The 15,496-nt window shown below is 40.4% G+C and overlaps 1 protein-coding gene across 7 annotated transcripts in view; it reads right to left on the bottom strand.

Moving 5' to 3' along the window:
• Positions 1-4,673: 4,673 nt before the first annotated feature.
• Positions 4,674-15,496, bottom strand: part of tsen54 (TSEN54 tRNA splicing endonuclease subunit) — a 30,161-nt gene continuing 19,338 nt past the window's right edge. For all 7 annotated transcript variants that reach the window (XM_041217183.1, XM_041217181.1, XM_041217186.1 and 4 more), the window contains 3 exons: positions 9,230-9,290; positions 8,130-8,246; positions 4,674-6,396 (listed from right to left, as the gene is read on the bottom strand). In XM_041217183.1, the coding sequence (XP_041073117.1) occupies positions 6,246-6,396; positions 8,130-8,246; positions 9,230-9,290 (329 nt within the window). In that variant the 3' untranslated portion in view covers positions 4,674-6,245. The remainder of the gene's footprint in view (positions 6,397-8,129; positions 8,247-9,229; positions 9,291-15,496) is intronic.

Below are 15,496 nucleotides of genomic sequence, written 5' to 3' on the forward strand. Positions count from 1 at the left end.
AACATGACAGAACGAGATGTGGAAAAATTGTCAAGCCTCAAGACTGTCTGAATTCATAAAGTCAGAGACTTGAGATGGGGAGCAAGGATAGCAAGTAAAGATTGTATTGTAATTCTCGGTTGGGAGGGAAGTTTTCTTTTGAGAAGAAAAGGGGATGTCATATGATGTTATATGTGCCTGCATGTCGTTGTAATGTAAGGGTGCTCAGCAGAGCAAGGGTTAACATGGGACTGGAGAATAGTATGCCCATCGTATGAAATATAGAGTCTCAAGATAATAGACTGACAGAACAGTCTAGAAGCAGCTCACCTGTATGGCAGAGCACCATGCATGACATTAACTTTGAACTGTGCGTAGTTAAAGATTAACAATAAATGATTCATGTTTCAACATACAAGTCTCAAGATCTCATCATTGAAATATCAACCGAATCCTTAATGCAACAGTTTTATTAATACAGATGGAAATGGGTTTTTCACCGAAAACATTTTCAAACATGGTTCCCAGTCCTTCATCTGAGGGTAACTTGATTTAAAAATCACTGAAAATAGTTTAATTGGTGTATACAAAACAGTTTCTTAGTGACTGAAGCATTTTTTGGTATGAAAAACATACAAACCATGTCAACTAGGAAGAATTTGAACCCAGCGCAATTGGCAGAATTTCACATTGTTTACCTGGGGATATGACGCATTCTGTGTGCAGGGCCTGATTCAGACTGAACGAATCTTGAATCAAAGCAAAAGATCACATAAAACAGAAACATAAGTTGCTCACTTACAATAAAATTTCCCAATCATTTGCTTCAGTTCAGTCGATTCCGCAAAGATTGCACAGATATTACTAGTAGAAAATCAACTCCAGAATCTATAAAAATATGAAATGTGTAGTGAGATTTGTTTATTAAACAAAGGCAGCAGTGAACTGAAAAGCTCTTTTTTCCATTTGTCCTGATAAGGCAAAAATTAAATACATTGAATGAAAGAAAATAACTACAAAGTGAAAATAAATGAATCAATGGCACTAGATTCTTATTTCATATGTATTGAAAAGAAGAGCTTTAAAGAGGGGAATTGCAATTGCTAGTACTTTTCACAACTTCGGAACATCCCAAAGCACATTGCAGCTAAAGCATAGAGCAGTCACTGTAGTTACAAATATAGAATTTAATTAAGGTCCCAGAAACAACCTATGAAATAAATGATCAGTCAATCTGTCCTCGGTGGTTGGCTGATGATTTATTATATATTGCCAGGACAGCAAGAGAAATTCCTGCAGCTCTTCCAATAGTACGACTTAACATCGGAAACAAAACAGAAAATACTGGAAACACTCAGCAGCTCGACAGGTCTGTGGAAAGCAAAGAGACAAATTAAAATTGTGGCTGGGAACTCCTTTGTTTTAACATCTGATCAGACCTGGAGTCTGTTCCTCTCAAGCATTACTGGGGGTTGGAAGGTACAGTTAGCATGGTGGTGAGTGAGAGTCTGGTTCTGGTACCAGTTGATCTCATTGACATGCTCGGGTCCAGGAGTTGCACATAGGGGTGTTCTGTTGTTTTCTTTCTCTGTCTGCAACAAATCTTTGTCTTTCTATTGGGACCACCCCCAATAGTCAATATTAAACACAAAAACTGAAGATGACAAGTAAGACTGACCCTTTGTGATCCTCAATCTGGAGTCAGTCTTTGCTTAGTGGTAGCCAAGGTTGGAGGCCAAGTCCCACTCCAGACGCTTGAACACAAAATCTAAGCTGACACTCTGGTGCAGCACTAAGAGAGTAGTCTACTGTTTTTCAAATGAGAAGCCAAACCGAGGCTCCATCTGCTTTTCAGGTGGATGTAATTTACCACATGGTGCTATTTCAAAGAAGAAATAAGTTCTCCCTGGTGCTCTATCTAATATTTATTCCTCAATCAACATCACTAAATAGTCAATATTATTGGTCTTTGTGGGACCTTGCTTTGTGCAGATTAGATGCCATATTTCCTACATTACAGCTGCAACTACACTTCAAATGTACCTCATTAATTGTGAAGCACTTTAGGATGTCCTGAGGCTGTGAAAGGTGTGGTGTGAATGTCAGTTCTTTCTTTCTACATGTGATTAAGATACAAGGACCAGCCTGCATATCCTTGTCCTGCAGTCAGGTACCTGCGATGTTCTGCCCATTCACTTTAATTGCAGGCTAATGATCTCAGGAATGGAAAACTCCAGTTATCACAAGGAGGCAAGAAATAGGAGTAGACCATATGGCCCATCAAGACTGCACCACCATCCAATACAATCATGTCTGATCTTGGTCTTCAACTCCATTTTCCTGCCCAATCCCCACATCCCTAGATTCCCTGAAACCAAAATTCTGTCTATCCCAGCCTTGAAGGTATTCAACAAGGGAGCATCCACAAGGCAGAGAAGATTCACAACCCATTGAGTGCAGTAATTTCTCATCTCAGTCCTCAATGATCGCCCCTTCTCCTGAGACTGCATGACAGTGTTTTAGATTCTCCGACCAGTGGAAACAATCTCTCAGCATCTACCCTATCAAACCCCTTCAGGATCTTTAATCATCTTTCTGCCCTTGCTTAAATTAGATATAAGCAGCAAGCTAACAAGTTCAATACATGCACACTCAGTGACACTGTAGCAGTTCAAAGCAGAACTGGGTGGATAATAGCACCTTTTTGTGGGGAGTTTTCCTTTCCTTGATTGTGAGTGCTGAATGTGGCACATCATTCATCTAATTTCAGTCCCATTCCATTAAAATCTACATTTGGTCATTTGGACATTAGTCTCTCAACTAAGTCAAATGAGAGACAGGCTAATCAATTTTACTACCCTAGAATACCACAACCTGGACAAATCTGTGGTAGTCTTTTGTGGATCACTCAAAATGACTATTGCTGGGTAGCTTATTTGTTACAGATTTGTTCATTCTTATTGCCAGATCCCACTCTCATTTGAGCCATATATCACCTCCTTTTGCATAGTTCAGTGGTGGCATTCCATTTCTTGAATCAGGTGTAGGGTTCAATCCCCATTCCAGTTCCTGAATGGAGCTCTGACTTCTGGGTAGTTCCTGAGTGGAGCTCTGGCTCTGACTTCTGGGTTAACATCCAGCAGGATACTTGCATCTGGTGAGTTAATTGGCCTGAGAATTATTTCATTGCTTCACATAGGAGTACAATCTCTTTTTACGTATGCAAAATGCGCCACTGGCAGTTCCACTACAGGGAGGGGGAGGGGGGAAAGCAATCTATTCATTACAGCACAGGAAGAGGCCATTCAGCTCATCAAGGCCTATACCCATTGGGAGTTTAGAAGAATGAGAAGTGATTTTATTCAAACATGTAAGATCCTGAGAAGAACTGAATGGAGTAGATACCAGGAGGATGTTTCCTCTTGTGGGAGAAACTGGAACTCAGGGACACAATATCCCATTTTTCTAAAAATGCAAATTCCTTTCACGCCTTACATGTTAAGCCAGCATCCATGTTTACCATTAGCATGTCAAGCACCTATCTTCTTTTGATGATTTAAAGCTTGCAGTCTGCTTGACTACAAAATGTAATTAAATCACAGAGAGACCCCATACCTACATCCAATAAACTAGAAAAAATATGAAAGAAATGTTAGTTTCATGACAGACCTACTCATGCTCCTAAGTCCTATGGTAAGTCCATACATGGAACAGCAGTGATATCATCCAAGCAGCCATTCACATTGAAGGATTTGCAGATACACAAACAGTAAGCCAAACACTATAAAATGAAGTCACTTTTAAAAATGTTTACATCGAGCAATGGGGTAAAGAAGCTAAAACATGCTGAAAAAAATTATTTAATCATTTAACAGGACTCCACAATTATAAAGGTATTTTTTCGGGGCATTTCTGTTAATCAAATAATGTTAACCCAGAATCTGTTAATCACACGCTATTAAAATCCAGTTACACCTCATTGAACAAGTTGTAACTGTTTAAGGGGTTTCAAATGGTATTTTGGGAGAGGGAAAGTTGAAATTCTCACTGAATTCAGTGACCACCTGCTTAGGGCTGGGGGTGGTGAGGAGTGGAGGGGGAGGACACAGCACATTTGTGTAATCTACATGTAGAATCATAGAATGGTTACAGCACAGGAGGCCATTCAGCGCATCGTATCCATGCTGGCTCTCGCAAGAGTAACTCACCTAGTTCCACTCTATACGCCCAATAACCTGAAGTTGCGCCAGTGATGATGGACATCTTCCACACAAAAAATCCAGTCCAATCTGTTTTGGTGATATTGATTGAGGGGTAAACATTTGTCAGGACATCGGGGAGAACTTTCCAGCACTTATTCGAAATAGTGCCATGGGATATTTTACATCCAACTAAGAGAGCAGGCAGGGTCTTGGTTCTATGTCTTATCTGAAAGACAAGTCTGACAATGTAGCTCTCCCTCAGTATCACACTAGGACGTCAGTCCAGATTTTGTGCTCAAGCCTCTGGAGTGGGATTTGAACCCACAACTCAGAGGTGAGAGTGTCAATGGTGAGCAATAACTAGTTTAACTTGAATGACTCTCTAAACTATAGATATTCAATGTTGGTGATTAGGAAAGCCTTTGGTTCAAACAACATAAAAACACCCTCAAGGACACAAGGTCAAAAAATGTAATGGTAAACTCCACAAAATTGTCTTTCCTTTATTAACAGATTTATTGTATTTTTGCAATTTGTGATATATGTATTGCAGTAACTGAATAGCAAAATGCAAATAAAATACATTGAACTGAGAAACAATGAACTCAAAGCATGCTCACGCATTATCTGGTCAAAATGCCAAATCTGCAGTGAGTGTCAACATATGTAGGATTTAATCAAGTGAAACATGATGCGTGGAGGTGTCTCAGACAATTGCTGAGGCAGAAATGAAAACAGAGGCTGATGAATCCTGGAACAGTGTATGATGCATGGGAGCTTAGTAAATAACTATAACTCTGTTGCTGCAGATCTTTCACTACACAGCAGCATCCATTCGACCTGTTGTCTTTATTAAACAAAATATTGCTTCCTGAGAAGCAATCTCTATGTTCTGACCTTTCTTCTATCCCAGTTAATTTTTTTAAAAACTCACTTCTAAAAATCCCCTCAAGTAACAAATTGGTACATGATTTTATTTCAATCAAAGAATGCCAATTATGTGAAACTTATATTCAAACTAATATTTAAAAAGCAATAAAAACAAATAGCAGTTAAAGAGAAACTCCAGTTGATCTCTCCCCTTTCTCTTCACTCCCTGTCCCCATCCCAAAGTGTCTGACCTGCTGAGTTGATATTCGGTAGCTATCAAACCTTCGCCAATAAAGTTGCACTAAATTTTAGTTATTAAAAAAATCATTATATTAGAAGTTACAGCAGCATTGCTCTTAGAAAATCCTGCAGCACACAAATAATTTGACAATGTGGAGATTGCCCTACATTCTATACCTGTCCACTTCACTACCTCACTTTCCTCCTTTAAGATACTCCTTAAACCCTACCTCTTCGACCAAACTGTTGATCATCTGACTTAATATATCTGTCTGTGGCTTGGTGTACAATATCTTGTTTTATAATGCTCCTGTGAAGCACCTTGGTAACTTTTATTTTGTTAAAGGTGCAATATAAACACAAGTTGTTGTTGCCGTCCTGTTGTTGCCCAGATAGGAAAAACATAATGGAACAGTTTCAGGAAACGTTTTTATGCACAAGAGGGAGGGAGCGGGATTATCCAATAGTTTGGCTGTAATATGGAACAGAAGGGCTGACTGACAAGTTTGCAGAAATATTAATTTTGCACTTAAAATTAGGCATTTTGAGCAAAAAGCCTTGGTTGGTCAACTGAAGGCAACCAATTCCATATCTCGAATGGTTTTTTCTTGGTACCAATTAGAATTTTGAGTATAACAATGTGCTTTCTTTGTGCAGGAAGTAAGGGGAAGGACTCTAGAGTTTTCTTGTGAAGCTTAATTTGAACAGAGGCTGTCAGAGAGGTTAAAATGTTGTTTTGAAAGTTCTCATCTACATGATCGATGATTGCAATATCAGCTACAGTCTTGTTACTCAATTAGCTCAGTCCACTAAATACTGCACATTGGCAGAAAGAGGAAAACCCCTTCTGACAATCATTTATAACCAACACCTCCTGACCCCAAAGTCTGTGTCCACAATATCCCTGAGAGTGCATGCACATGGAACAGCCAGCTGTCCAAGCCTCCAACGAGGTCAGGGGTAGACATCCACAGGCAGTTTGAATTCCTTAAAGGTGTAGAAGGAGATATCTCCATTATCCACCACAGCAAACACAACAGGAACTTCACCACTCTGAAAGGCTAGCTTCTTCATAGCACGCAGGTCTGGCACTGGTCCATCAAAGCTGTAGATACATCAGGCCAAAGGAGAAAACATTATGTAGCATCTTTCACCACCTCAAGATATCCCAAAGTGCTTCACAGTAACTTAATTACCTTTGAATTGTGCTCAGTGTTATCTGTTACATCCACCTGAGGGGGCAGACGGGGCATCAATTTAATGTCTCATCAAAAGGATGCACCTCTGACAATGCAGCACTCCCTCAGTACCGCACTGGATGTCAGCATAGATTCTGTGTTCAGGTCTCTGGAGTGGGACTTGAATTCACAACTTTCCAACTCAGAGGCGAGTGTGCTACCAACTGAGCCATGTCGGCCACATTAGGAACGAGGAAATTTAATGCTGAGCAAGGAGGTCAGGCTTTGTGATATCCATGGCTAAGAAAATATCTAATTGTGATGTCATTTCAATAATAAAAAAGTGCTTTAGACTTAAGACACAGCTTCCCTCCTGGATCTCCTCCCCATACACCAAGCTTTAAGATCAAAATGTGACAGGAGATATTACAGAGAAAGGACAAGGAAACAGAATTAGGTAGCTCCAGATAAAGGACTCCACCAAAACTGGTAAGAGGGGTCATATGACTTCCCTTTGTGCTGTCATTTATCTGATTCAGTGGAAGCAGAATTTTAAATCCTGATCAAATCAGGGGAATAAAGTAGCATTATCTATAGATAAAAACAAAAAACTGCGGATGCTGGAAATCCAAAACAAAAACAGAATTACCTGGAAAAACTCAACAGGTCTGGCAGCATCGGCGGAGAAGAAAAGAGTTGATGTTTCCAGTTCTGCTGAAGGGTCATGAGGACTCGAAATGTCAACTCTTTTCTTCTCCGCCGATGCTGCCAGACCTGCTGAGTTTTTCCAGGTAATTCTGTTTTTGTTTAGCATTATCTATTCTTTGAACTGGAGTTAAACAGATTCTCCATTATCAAAGTAATGGAGTTTTAATGAAAGGTCATCGACCTGAAACATTAACTCTGTTTCTCTCTTCACAGATGCTGCCTAACCTGCTGCAATTTGCCAGCATTTTCTGTTTTCGTCTCCACTACTAAACTTCAGTTGAGGCTGAAGCCCAGCTCTGTGCGAGAGGCAGCCAGAGTAAGTCAGAGGCTAGAATCATACTAATTAAATTACTGGTCCTGGGTATTTCATATTTAGGAGTACAACTCATGGAAGACATAGATTTGGCTTAAATTATTGGCAAGTGTACAAATTTACAGATAAATAAATTACATACTAATTGGCTGAAGCACAAATAGGGATTTGTACCATTGTTCAACAGCATTGACAAGTGCAAGAGATATGTGGCTTTAATAGCCAGACATCAACAGCAAACACATCTTGCTTTTACCTCAAATAAAGTAGACTCAAGATCATTTATGGTCCATAGTATGGTATTCAGTTCACTTGACTCTCAGGGAAGAGGTTCATAATTTAACTCTTTATACCCTGGTAACCTTCCCTCAATCCACACATAAGGGGCAGGAGGAAAATCAGATCACCATGATAAACTGATTAGTGACTGGATTAAGAATGCATTCATAGGGAGCTGGGGGCAGCTGGCCTACTAACTTTCATGTTTGCCAGTGGGCTCACAGCACAAAAAAAAACACGAAAAAAGATCTAAAAAAACAATTTGTATCTGCATTGCACCTTTAACACAGAACAAACATTCCCATGGTTCTATGTTTCACAGGGTTGTAGTCAACAATTCAATACTGTACTGTGCTATACCTGCAAACACACATTCTTGAAAAGGGTTTCCCGGGGTGGGTTTTACGGAATTCTGCCACAGTATCAGCCTGGTACACATCAAAGGAGATCCTGATCTTCTCAGGGGCTTCCTGCAACCTGAACAGCAGAATTGGGAAAAGGATAAACTAACACTCACATCAAGTAGATAGAGAAGAAATTGCATTAATGAAACATTTTTCACAACCTCGGGATGTCCCAAAGCACTTCATAGCCAACATAAAACTTCTAATGTGGAGTCACTGTTGTAATATAAGGAAATGCAGCAGTCATTTTGCCCACAGCAATGAGATAATGGACAAATATCTGTTCTTAGTGATGTTGGTCAAGGGATAAATATTGGCCAGGACACTGGATAGAATTCCCCTGCTCTTCAAATAGTGCCACGGGATCAGTTACATCCACCTGTGACAGCAGACAGTTTAGCATTTCATCTGAAAGTTGACAGCTCGGACAGTGCAGCACTCCCTCAATACTGGAATGTCAACTGAGATTGTGTGCTCAAGACTGTGGAGTGGGATGTGTAATTGCAATCTTCTGACTTAGAGGAGAATGTGCAGCTGCTGCACCAAGGCAGTTTTTAACAGAAATGGTAGTAACAGAGAAGGTTTCCCCAGTAATCAACTGTTAATTATCATTTAATTTCACTGATGGGGAAAATGGACATCTTCCCTCCAAATGCTCTTCACAAGATTGATTAGAATGAAGAAGTCCTTCAGCACATTTTAGCTCACCCCTCCAGAACGGCAATTCTACCATCTTCCCATTACAGCTTTTAGATGTTCCTCACATCAGAGTGGTGTCCTGGCCTCAAGAACCTTTACCAGCTTCGAGCTGCTGATCACCCACTGTGAATAGTTTGGTTCAGTCACAAGGTTGAAGGAGGAAATCGGTGGCAAGGGCACAGAATTTGTGGTGGGGTGTGAAGATTACCAGGGCTATCCATTATCCAAAAGTGTGTCCTGTCTCTACTCTGGTGCCAGAAGAAGCAACACTGCGATGAGCAAAGGATTGAAGTGTCAAAAGGGTGCAATAGATCTCAGAACCCCAGTGGCCACAGGTAACGCTCAGTGTGAACTTACCAAGGAGTTCTATCCAAGATGTGTGCAGACTGCATGATGCAGATGTGTTGCTGGAGTTCTCCTTTGAGAGAGGAAGAAAAAAATAAATTATTATAAATAAAAGACTTGTATGTATACAGCTGCTTGTACAATCTCGGGCTACAAAGCATTTTAAAACCAAAGAACTAACCAAGTGGAGTCACTGTTCTGATGCCAATTCCTGTACAAGGTCCGACAAATAGTGATAAGATAATGATCAATTAATCTATCTTCAGCAATACTAACTGAGGGATAAACATTGTCCTGTCCACCAAGAAGAACATCCCTGCTCTTCTTCAAAGCTAAGCTATTGGATCTTTTATGTCCTTGGTTTAATGTCTCATCTGAAAGACAGCACTTCCTGCATAGGAACAGGAGCAGGCCATTCAACCCAGCTGATCATCCACTGATCATGTCTTTTCCCCATATCCCTTTATCTCACTGGTATTTAGAAATATGTCAATCTCTACTTTAAAAATACTCAATGACCAAGCTTCCACAGCCCTCTGAGATTGAGAATTCCAAAGATTCACAACATTCTGAGGAAAAAGATTTCCCCTCATCTCGGTCATAAGTGGCTTCCCCCTTATTTTGAAATTGTATTCCCTGGTTCTAGACTCCCCAACCAGGAGAAACATCTTACCTGCATCTACCCTGTCTATTCCTCTAAGTATTTTGTAGTAGTTGTTTGGTAGTACAGAACAGAACAGGACACTCGCAAGAATACCAATATAAGGGGGAAACAACAATTTATACTGTATGTGAAGACAGTGCTGATTGGTTGGCAAGTGGCGTTGCCATGGAGAATGATGGTGACTGACAGTTAACTGCCAAGCACTGCTTGAAATTTAAGCCAGGCAGTTTAGACATGTCTCTTTTTTCAGCAATATTTTGTAGGTTTTAATGAGATCATCTCTCAATCTTCGAAACTCTAGAGAATAGAGGCCCAATTTCCCAATCTCTCTTCATAGGACAGTCCCGCCATCCCGAAAGCAAGTCTGGTGAACTTTGGTTGCACTCCCTCTATGGCAATAATATCTTCCGAAGGTAAGGGGACCAAACCCAGGTTCGATACTATTGAAGCAAGACTTTGCTACTCCTGTATTCAAATCCTCTTGTGATAAAGGCCAACATCCCATTAGCCTTCCTAATTGCTTGCTGCACCTACATGTTAGCCTTGGGCTTGGCCTAAAAAGCCAAGTGGTTATGGTACTGGGCTTGTAACCCCAAGATCAAGAGTTCAAATCTCACCATGGCAAACTATGAAACAATGTAACTTCATCTGAATAGGAACAGATGGAAACGTGTTTGTAGTTGAAAGAGTTACAGGAAATGGTGAATGGATAAATAAAATAGTATAATTTTGCTTGGCCTAAATAGCCAAGTGGTTATGGTACTGGGTTTGTAACCCCAAGATCAAGAGTTCAAATCTCATAATGGCAAACTATGAAACAATGTAACTTCATCTGAAACAGATGGAAATGGGTTTGTACTCAAAAGAGTTACATGTTAGTCTTCAGTGACATACTGAAGAGGGCGCTGTTATGGCACAGCTGATGATAAATGCTGAGCTGCTCAAAACCCAAAGGGAAACTTGAAACAAATGTTTTGCAATTTGTACATATTTCGAGATCCGGGCTTTGAATTCAGTAAAAATGCCAACGAGGCTTAGAGGTTTCCTATAAAACTAAATTAAAACTTTATTAATAAAAAAATTATTTTAAGCACATATACAGGTTTACAAATTAGGGCTATAATAACTTCTCCTGATTAATCTAACTCCCAGTTACACCTCTGTTAAGGCAACGGTAAAACAACAGATTTAAACAGACCCAGGCAAAGTACATACCCTGGACAGTTGAATTCAAAGTGAGTTTTCTCAGCTTCGGTTCCTTGTAGACAGCAGCTTGAGGCTTAGATGCTGGAGGCTTTTCACTCTTGTTAGATCTTAAAATGGCTGCCCTTACACACAGCCTTCTCTCCTTTACACATATTTTCCCCTTTGAATAAAAATTCCCATTGTTTCACTATGTATTTGGCCTCAAATAATAAAAATCTAACATAGTACTCATTTTACCTGTAATCTTTGGGAAAAATAAATATACTGTTTCTCAACTTCTTCTGGTTAGGTGTAATATTTCATCCCATTCTTTTGAATTCAAGCTATGGTGGGTTTATTTAAAAATGCAAATTTTCCTCTACACCTCACATTCTAAAACTTCACCCATGTTTACCTACTTAGCACTTCAAACCTAGTTTCCCATCTGATACATCAAAGCACCCAGACCAGCTATCTGTAATTCAATTAAACCCCCCACCACCACATACACCCATAGACACAGACCTCACTATTACTCTACTTCACAATAAATTCCAATAACATTATGAAAATTATATCTTCCTGACAACACCCAGGTCCCTTTGTACATCTATAGTTTCTAATCTCTTACCATTTAAGAAATACTCCACACATCTGTTCCTCCTACCAAAAGTGAATAACCCTCACATTTTTCCACACTGTATTCCATCTGCCATGTTCCTGCCTGCTAAGTCTATCCAAATCCTCTTGAAGCCGTTTTGCATCTTCCTCAAAACACACATTCTCACCTAGCTTTGTTTCACCCATGAACTTGGAAATATTACATTTTGTCCCCACATCCAAATCATTGATATAGATTGTGAACAGCTGGGGCCCAAGTAGTGATCCCTGCAGTACCCCACTAGTACAGCCTGCCAATGTGAGAATGATCTGTTTAATCCTACTCTATTTTCTGCCTGTTAGCTAATCCTTAAATCCATGCCAGTAATTACCTCCAAGTGCTTTAATTTTGCTAACCAACCTCCTGTGGGAGACTTTATCAAAAGCCTTCTGAAAGATCATGTATACTACATCAACACCCCTTTGTCAACTCTGTTTAGTAACATCCTCAAAAAACTCCAACAGGCTCGTCAAACATGATTTCCCATTCATAAATCCACGCTGACGATGCCCAATGATATCATTATTATCCAAGTATGCATTTATCACATCCTAATAATAGATTCTAGCATTTTCCCTACTACTGATGTAAGGCCAACAGGACTGTAGTTCCCAGTTTTCTCTCTCCCTCCCTTCTTAAATAGTGAGGTGTATTTTACTACCTTCCAATCTGCAGGAACCATTCCAGAATCTAAAGAATTTTGGAAGATGGCCACCAATGCATCCACGATCTCCATAGCTAGCTCTTTCAACACACTGGAATGTAGAATATCAAGTCCCAGGGACCTAACCTGCAGTCCCATCGATTTCTCCAACACAACCTTCTTACTAATACTAATTTCCTTCAACTCCTCATTCTCCCTAATCCCTTGGATCTCTAATTCTGGGAGATTTCTTGCATCTTCCTCAGTGAAGAAAAACGCAAGGTAATCATTTAGCTTCTCTACCATCTCACTATCCTCCATTATAAATTCTCCTGCCTCTGCCTGCAATGGACCCACATTTGTTTTAGCTAAACGTTTCCTTTTACATACCTAGAGAAGCTTTTACAGTCCATTTTTATGTTTTTCCCATATTACATTCAGATTCTATTCTCCCATCCTTTATCAGTTTCTTGGTTTTTCTTTGCTGTATTCGAAAATCCTCCCAATCCTCAGGTTTACTACTATTTCTGGCACATTTATAGGTCTATTTTAGAAATCTTTTACAATCCTAAACTTCTTTTGTTAGCCACGGTTGACTGACTTTTCTTTTTGGGTCTTAAAGGAATGTATGATTGCCAAAAATTATGCAATAATTCTTTAAAGAATATCCATTGTCTATGTACCATCCTACCTTTTAATGTAATTTCCCAATCGACCTTAGACAACCTGCCCTCAAACCTTCATAATTTCCTTTGTCCAATTTTAACACTCTAGCGTCAGATTGAACTACCTCACTTTCAAACGTAATGTAAAATTCTATCACATTATGGTACAGCACTTCCTCAGTATTGCACTGCAGTGTCTGCCTAGATGTTGTGCTCTAGTCTCTGGAATAGGACTTTATCCCATGACCTTCTGACTCAGACAAGAGTGCTACCAACTGAAACATGACAGATATTGAAAGTGCTGGAGTAAGTTCTTTGGCTACTGCCAGCCCTCTGGTGCCTTGCCTTTTATTTATGCATCATTTTAAATTTTGTTAAAAAAATTCCACATGACGGACATACCCAGCCAAGACTGTAGCCTTGCAGCCTTCTCCCAGGTCCCTGTTAGTGCTGCGTTATACAGTAAGAAAGTGTAGGAGAATGGCTTTTGACTGTGTCACTAACTGTGACCAGGTACTCTCCAGAGATGAATCCCAGCACTCTATATATCTACCATTAACATCCAGTTGAGCCCTAACTAACAACCACCTTTTTCTCAATAACTGTAATATATAATTTTGACTGGCATTGCTTTGTGGGCTATGATGGCTCTCTGACTGACATTAATTTTGATTACACGGATAGTTGAGAAACGTTCTGGCAAATTTTAGCTGTGGTTACCTTTGATGTCTCACATGACTAAGCTCCAATAGCATGTGGCTGCACAGCAGTTTCTAATTATCATGTATGTCAGATTATAGAAATGTTGTTTATGCATGTTCCCAGCCACTGACTTTTTCAGTGTGCCTGGGACATCAAAACCCAAATTCCCAAATGAGAATGTTTGAAACATTTGGATGATAAAAGCCATTCAGTCCATTGCTACTTCATCCTTCCAGAACACCAACCTTATTTTCCAATTATTGCTTTTAACACACAACATACCGAGTAATGCCTCATCTTCAAAAGCATCATTAACGATGTAGTACTCCTTCAAAAGGTTAGGGATTCAAATACTGAAGAAGGAGTCAGATTACTACCAATTGAGCCAAGTTGGTACTTTAAAAGGAATCACTTTGCTTTCAGGTATAAAACACAAAGTAACCCAGTTCATTCTGCATTGACAATCACCGTGATAACGGGATATCAACAACAGACATAAAAGGTGGAATTTCCCCAAGGCGTCAGGAACCCGATGCCAAGGCCATATTCAGGGTCCTGAGCCTGTGCATCTAGGCAGCATGTCCACTAGTGCAACTTTGTGTGAGATGGCCTCCTATCTGGGCATCTCTTGGCTCACTGCCCAATTAAGGAGGGTAGGCAGAACAAGGACCTGTGAGGCCCAATGGGTGGGGGCCTGCAGGACTGGCCATCACTGTTGAGGTAAAAAATGAACACAAGCTCGCCTCAAAATGGAGGCACTCTCAAAAGGCTGAGGATTTCATAACAAAGATGGCCCAAAGCTGTTAGGGCCATCAGTGCAGAGGGGGAACCATTCACAAGAATGATTCTGGCTGAGGTTGTGCCCGTTTCAGCCTCGCAGCTCAGCCATATGGGCATGAAGAGCAAGTTCTGATGGTCTTCCAATTTCTCATTGGGAGACTGTCTCCAAATTGTTGCCAGACTCTGAACTGAGCTAGGGGCTCATGTGATTCCGGGAACTTCCATTGATGTGGGAAAATGGACCTTAATCGAGGTCGTAATTAATTGCTCATCTCTGTTGGGCACACTGCCAATTCCTGTGGCAGCGTGCCCCTGGGAAACTCACCAGAGACAAGAGGGATTCCCATTACTTTCCTGGCTCACACACATCCCCAACCCTGGCTCCACGGAACAGGGAAAACTCAGTCCATAGATGTTGGAATTCCTCGCTTGAAAATGCCTGGTCATGCGGGGGTGAAGTGAAATTATAGACTGATTCACCTCCAAGGCCATTCCCCTACATTACCCTGCTGTACAGCACAGCACTAATAAAGGTCTGGGAGGAGGCTGCAATGACAACAATCTTGACTGAGGCTTGTCCATCATGCAGACAATTTTTTTTCCAAGAAACTTAAAGTGGTGCTTAAATAAATGGTTAATGAAGCAAGGCACCAGTGGCGCTGCAATTTACTCCAGTATGAATCAGCACCTTCATTGTCAGTCATGATTCCGTGGTAACACTCTGTCTCACAGTTAGAAGTTTGTGAGTTCAAGTGCCACTCGGAGACTTAAGCTCATAATCAAGACTGATGCTGCAGCACAGTAAGGAGTGCTGCGCTGGAGAGGAGGAGATGTTAAGCCAAGTCCCCATCTGCCCTCTCAAGTGGACACAAAACATCTCATGGCATTATGTTGTATTTATCTTTCAAACAACTTCACAAATTCAGATGATCTGGTCATTATAACATTATTATCTGTGGATGCTTGCTGTGCACAAATT

Source organism: Carcharodon carcharias, chromosome 22 (assembly GCF_017639515.1).
Source record: "Carcharodon carcharias isolate sCarCar2 chromosome 22, sCarCar2.pri, whole genome shotgun sequence".
Lineage (NCBI taxonomy): Eukaryota > Metazoa > Chordata > Chondrichthyes > Lamniformes > Lamnidae > Carcharodon > Carcharodon carcharias.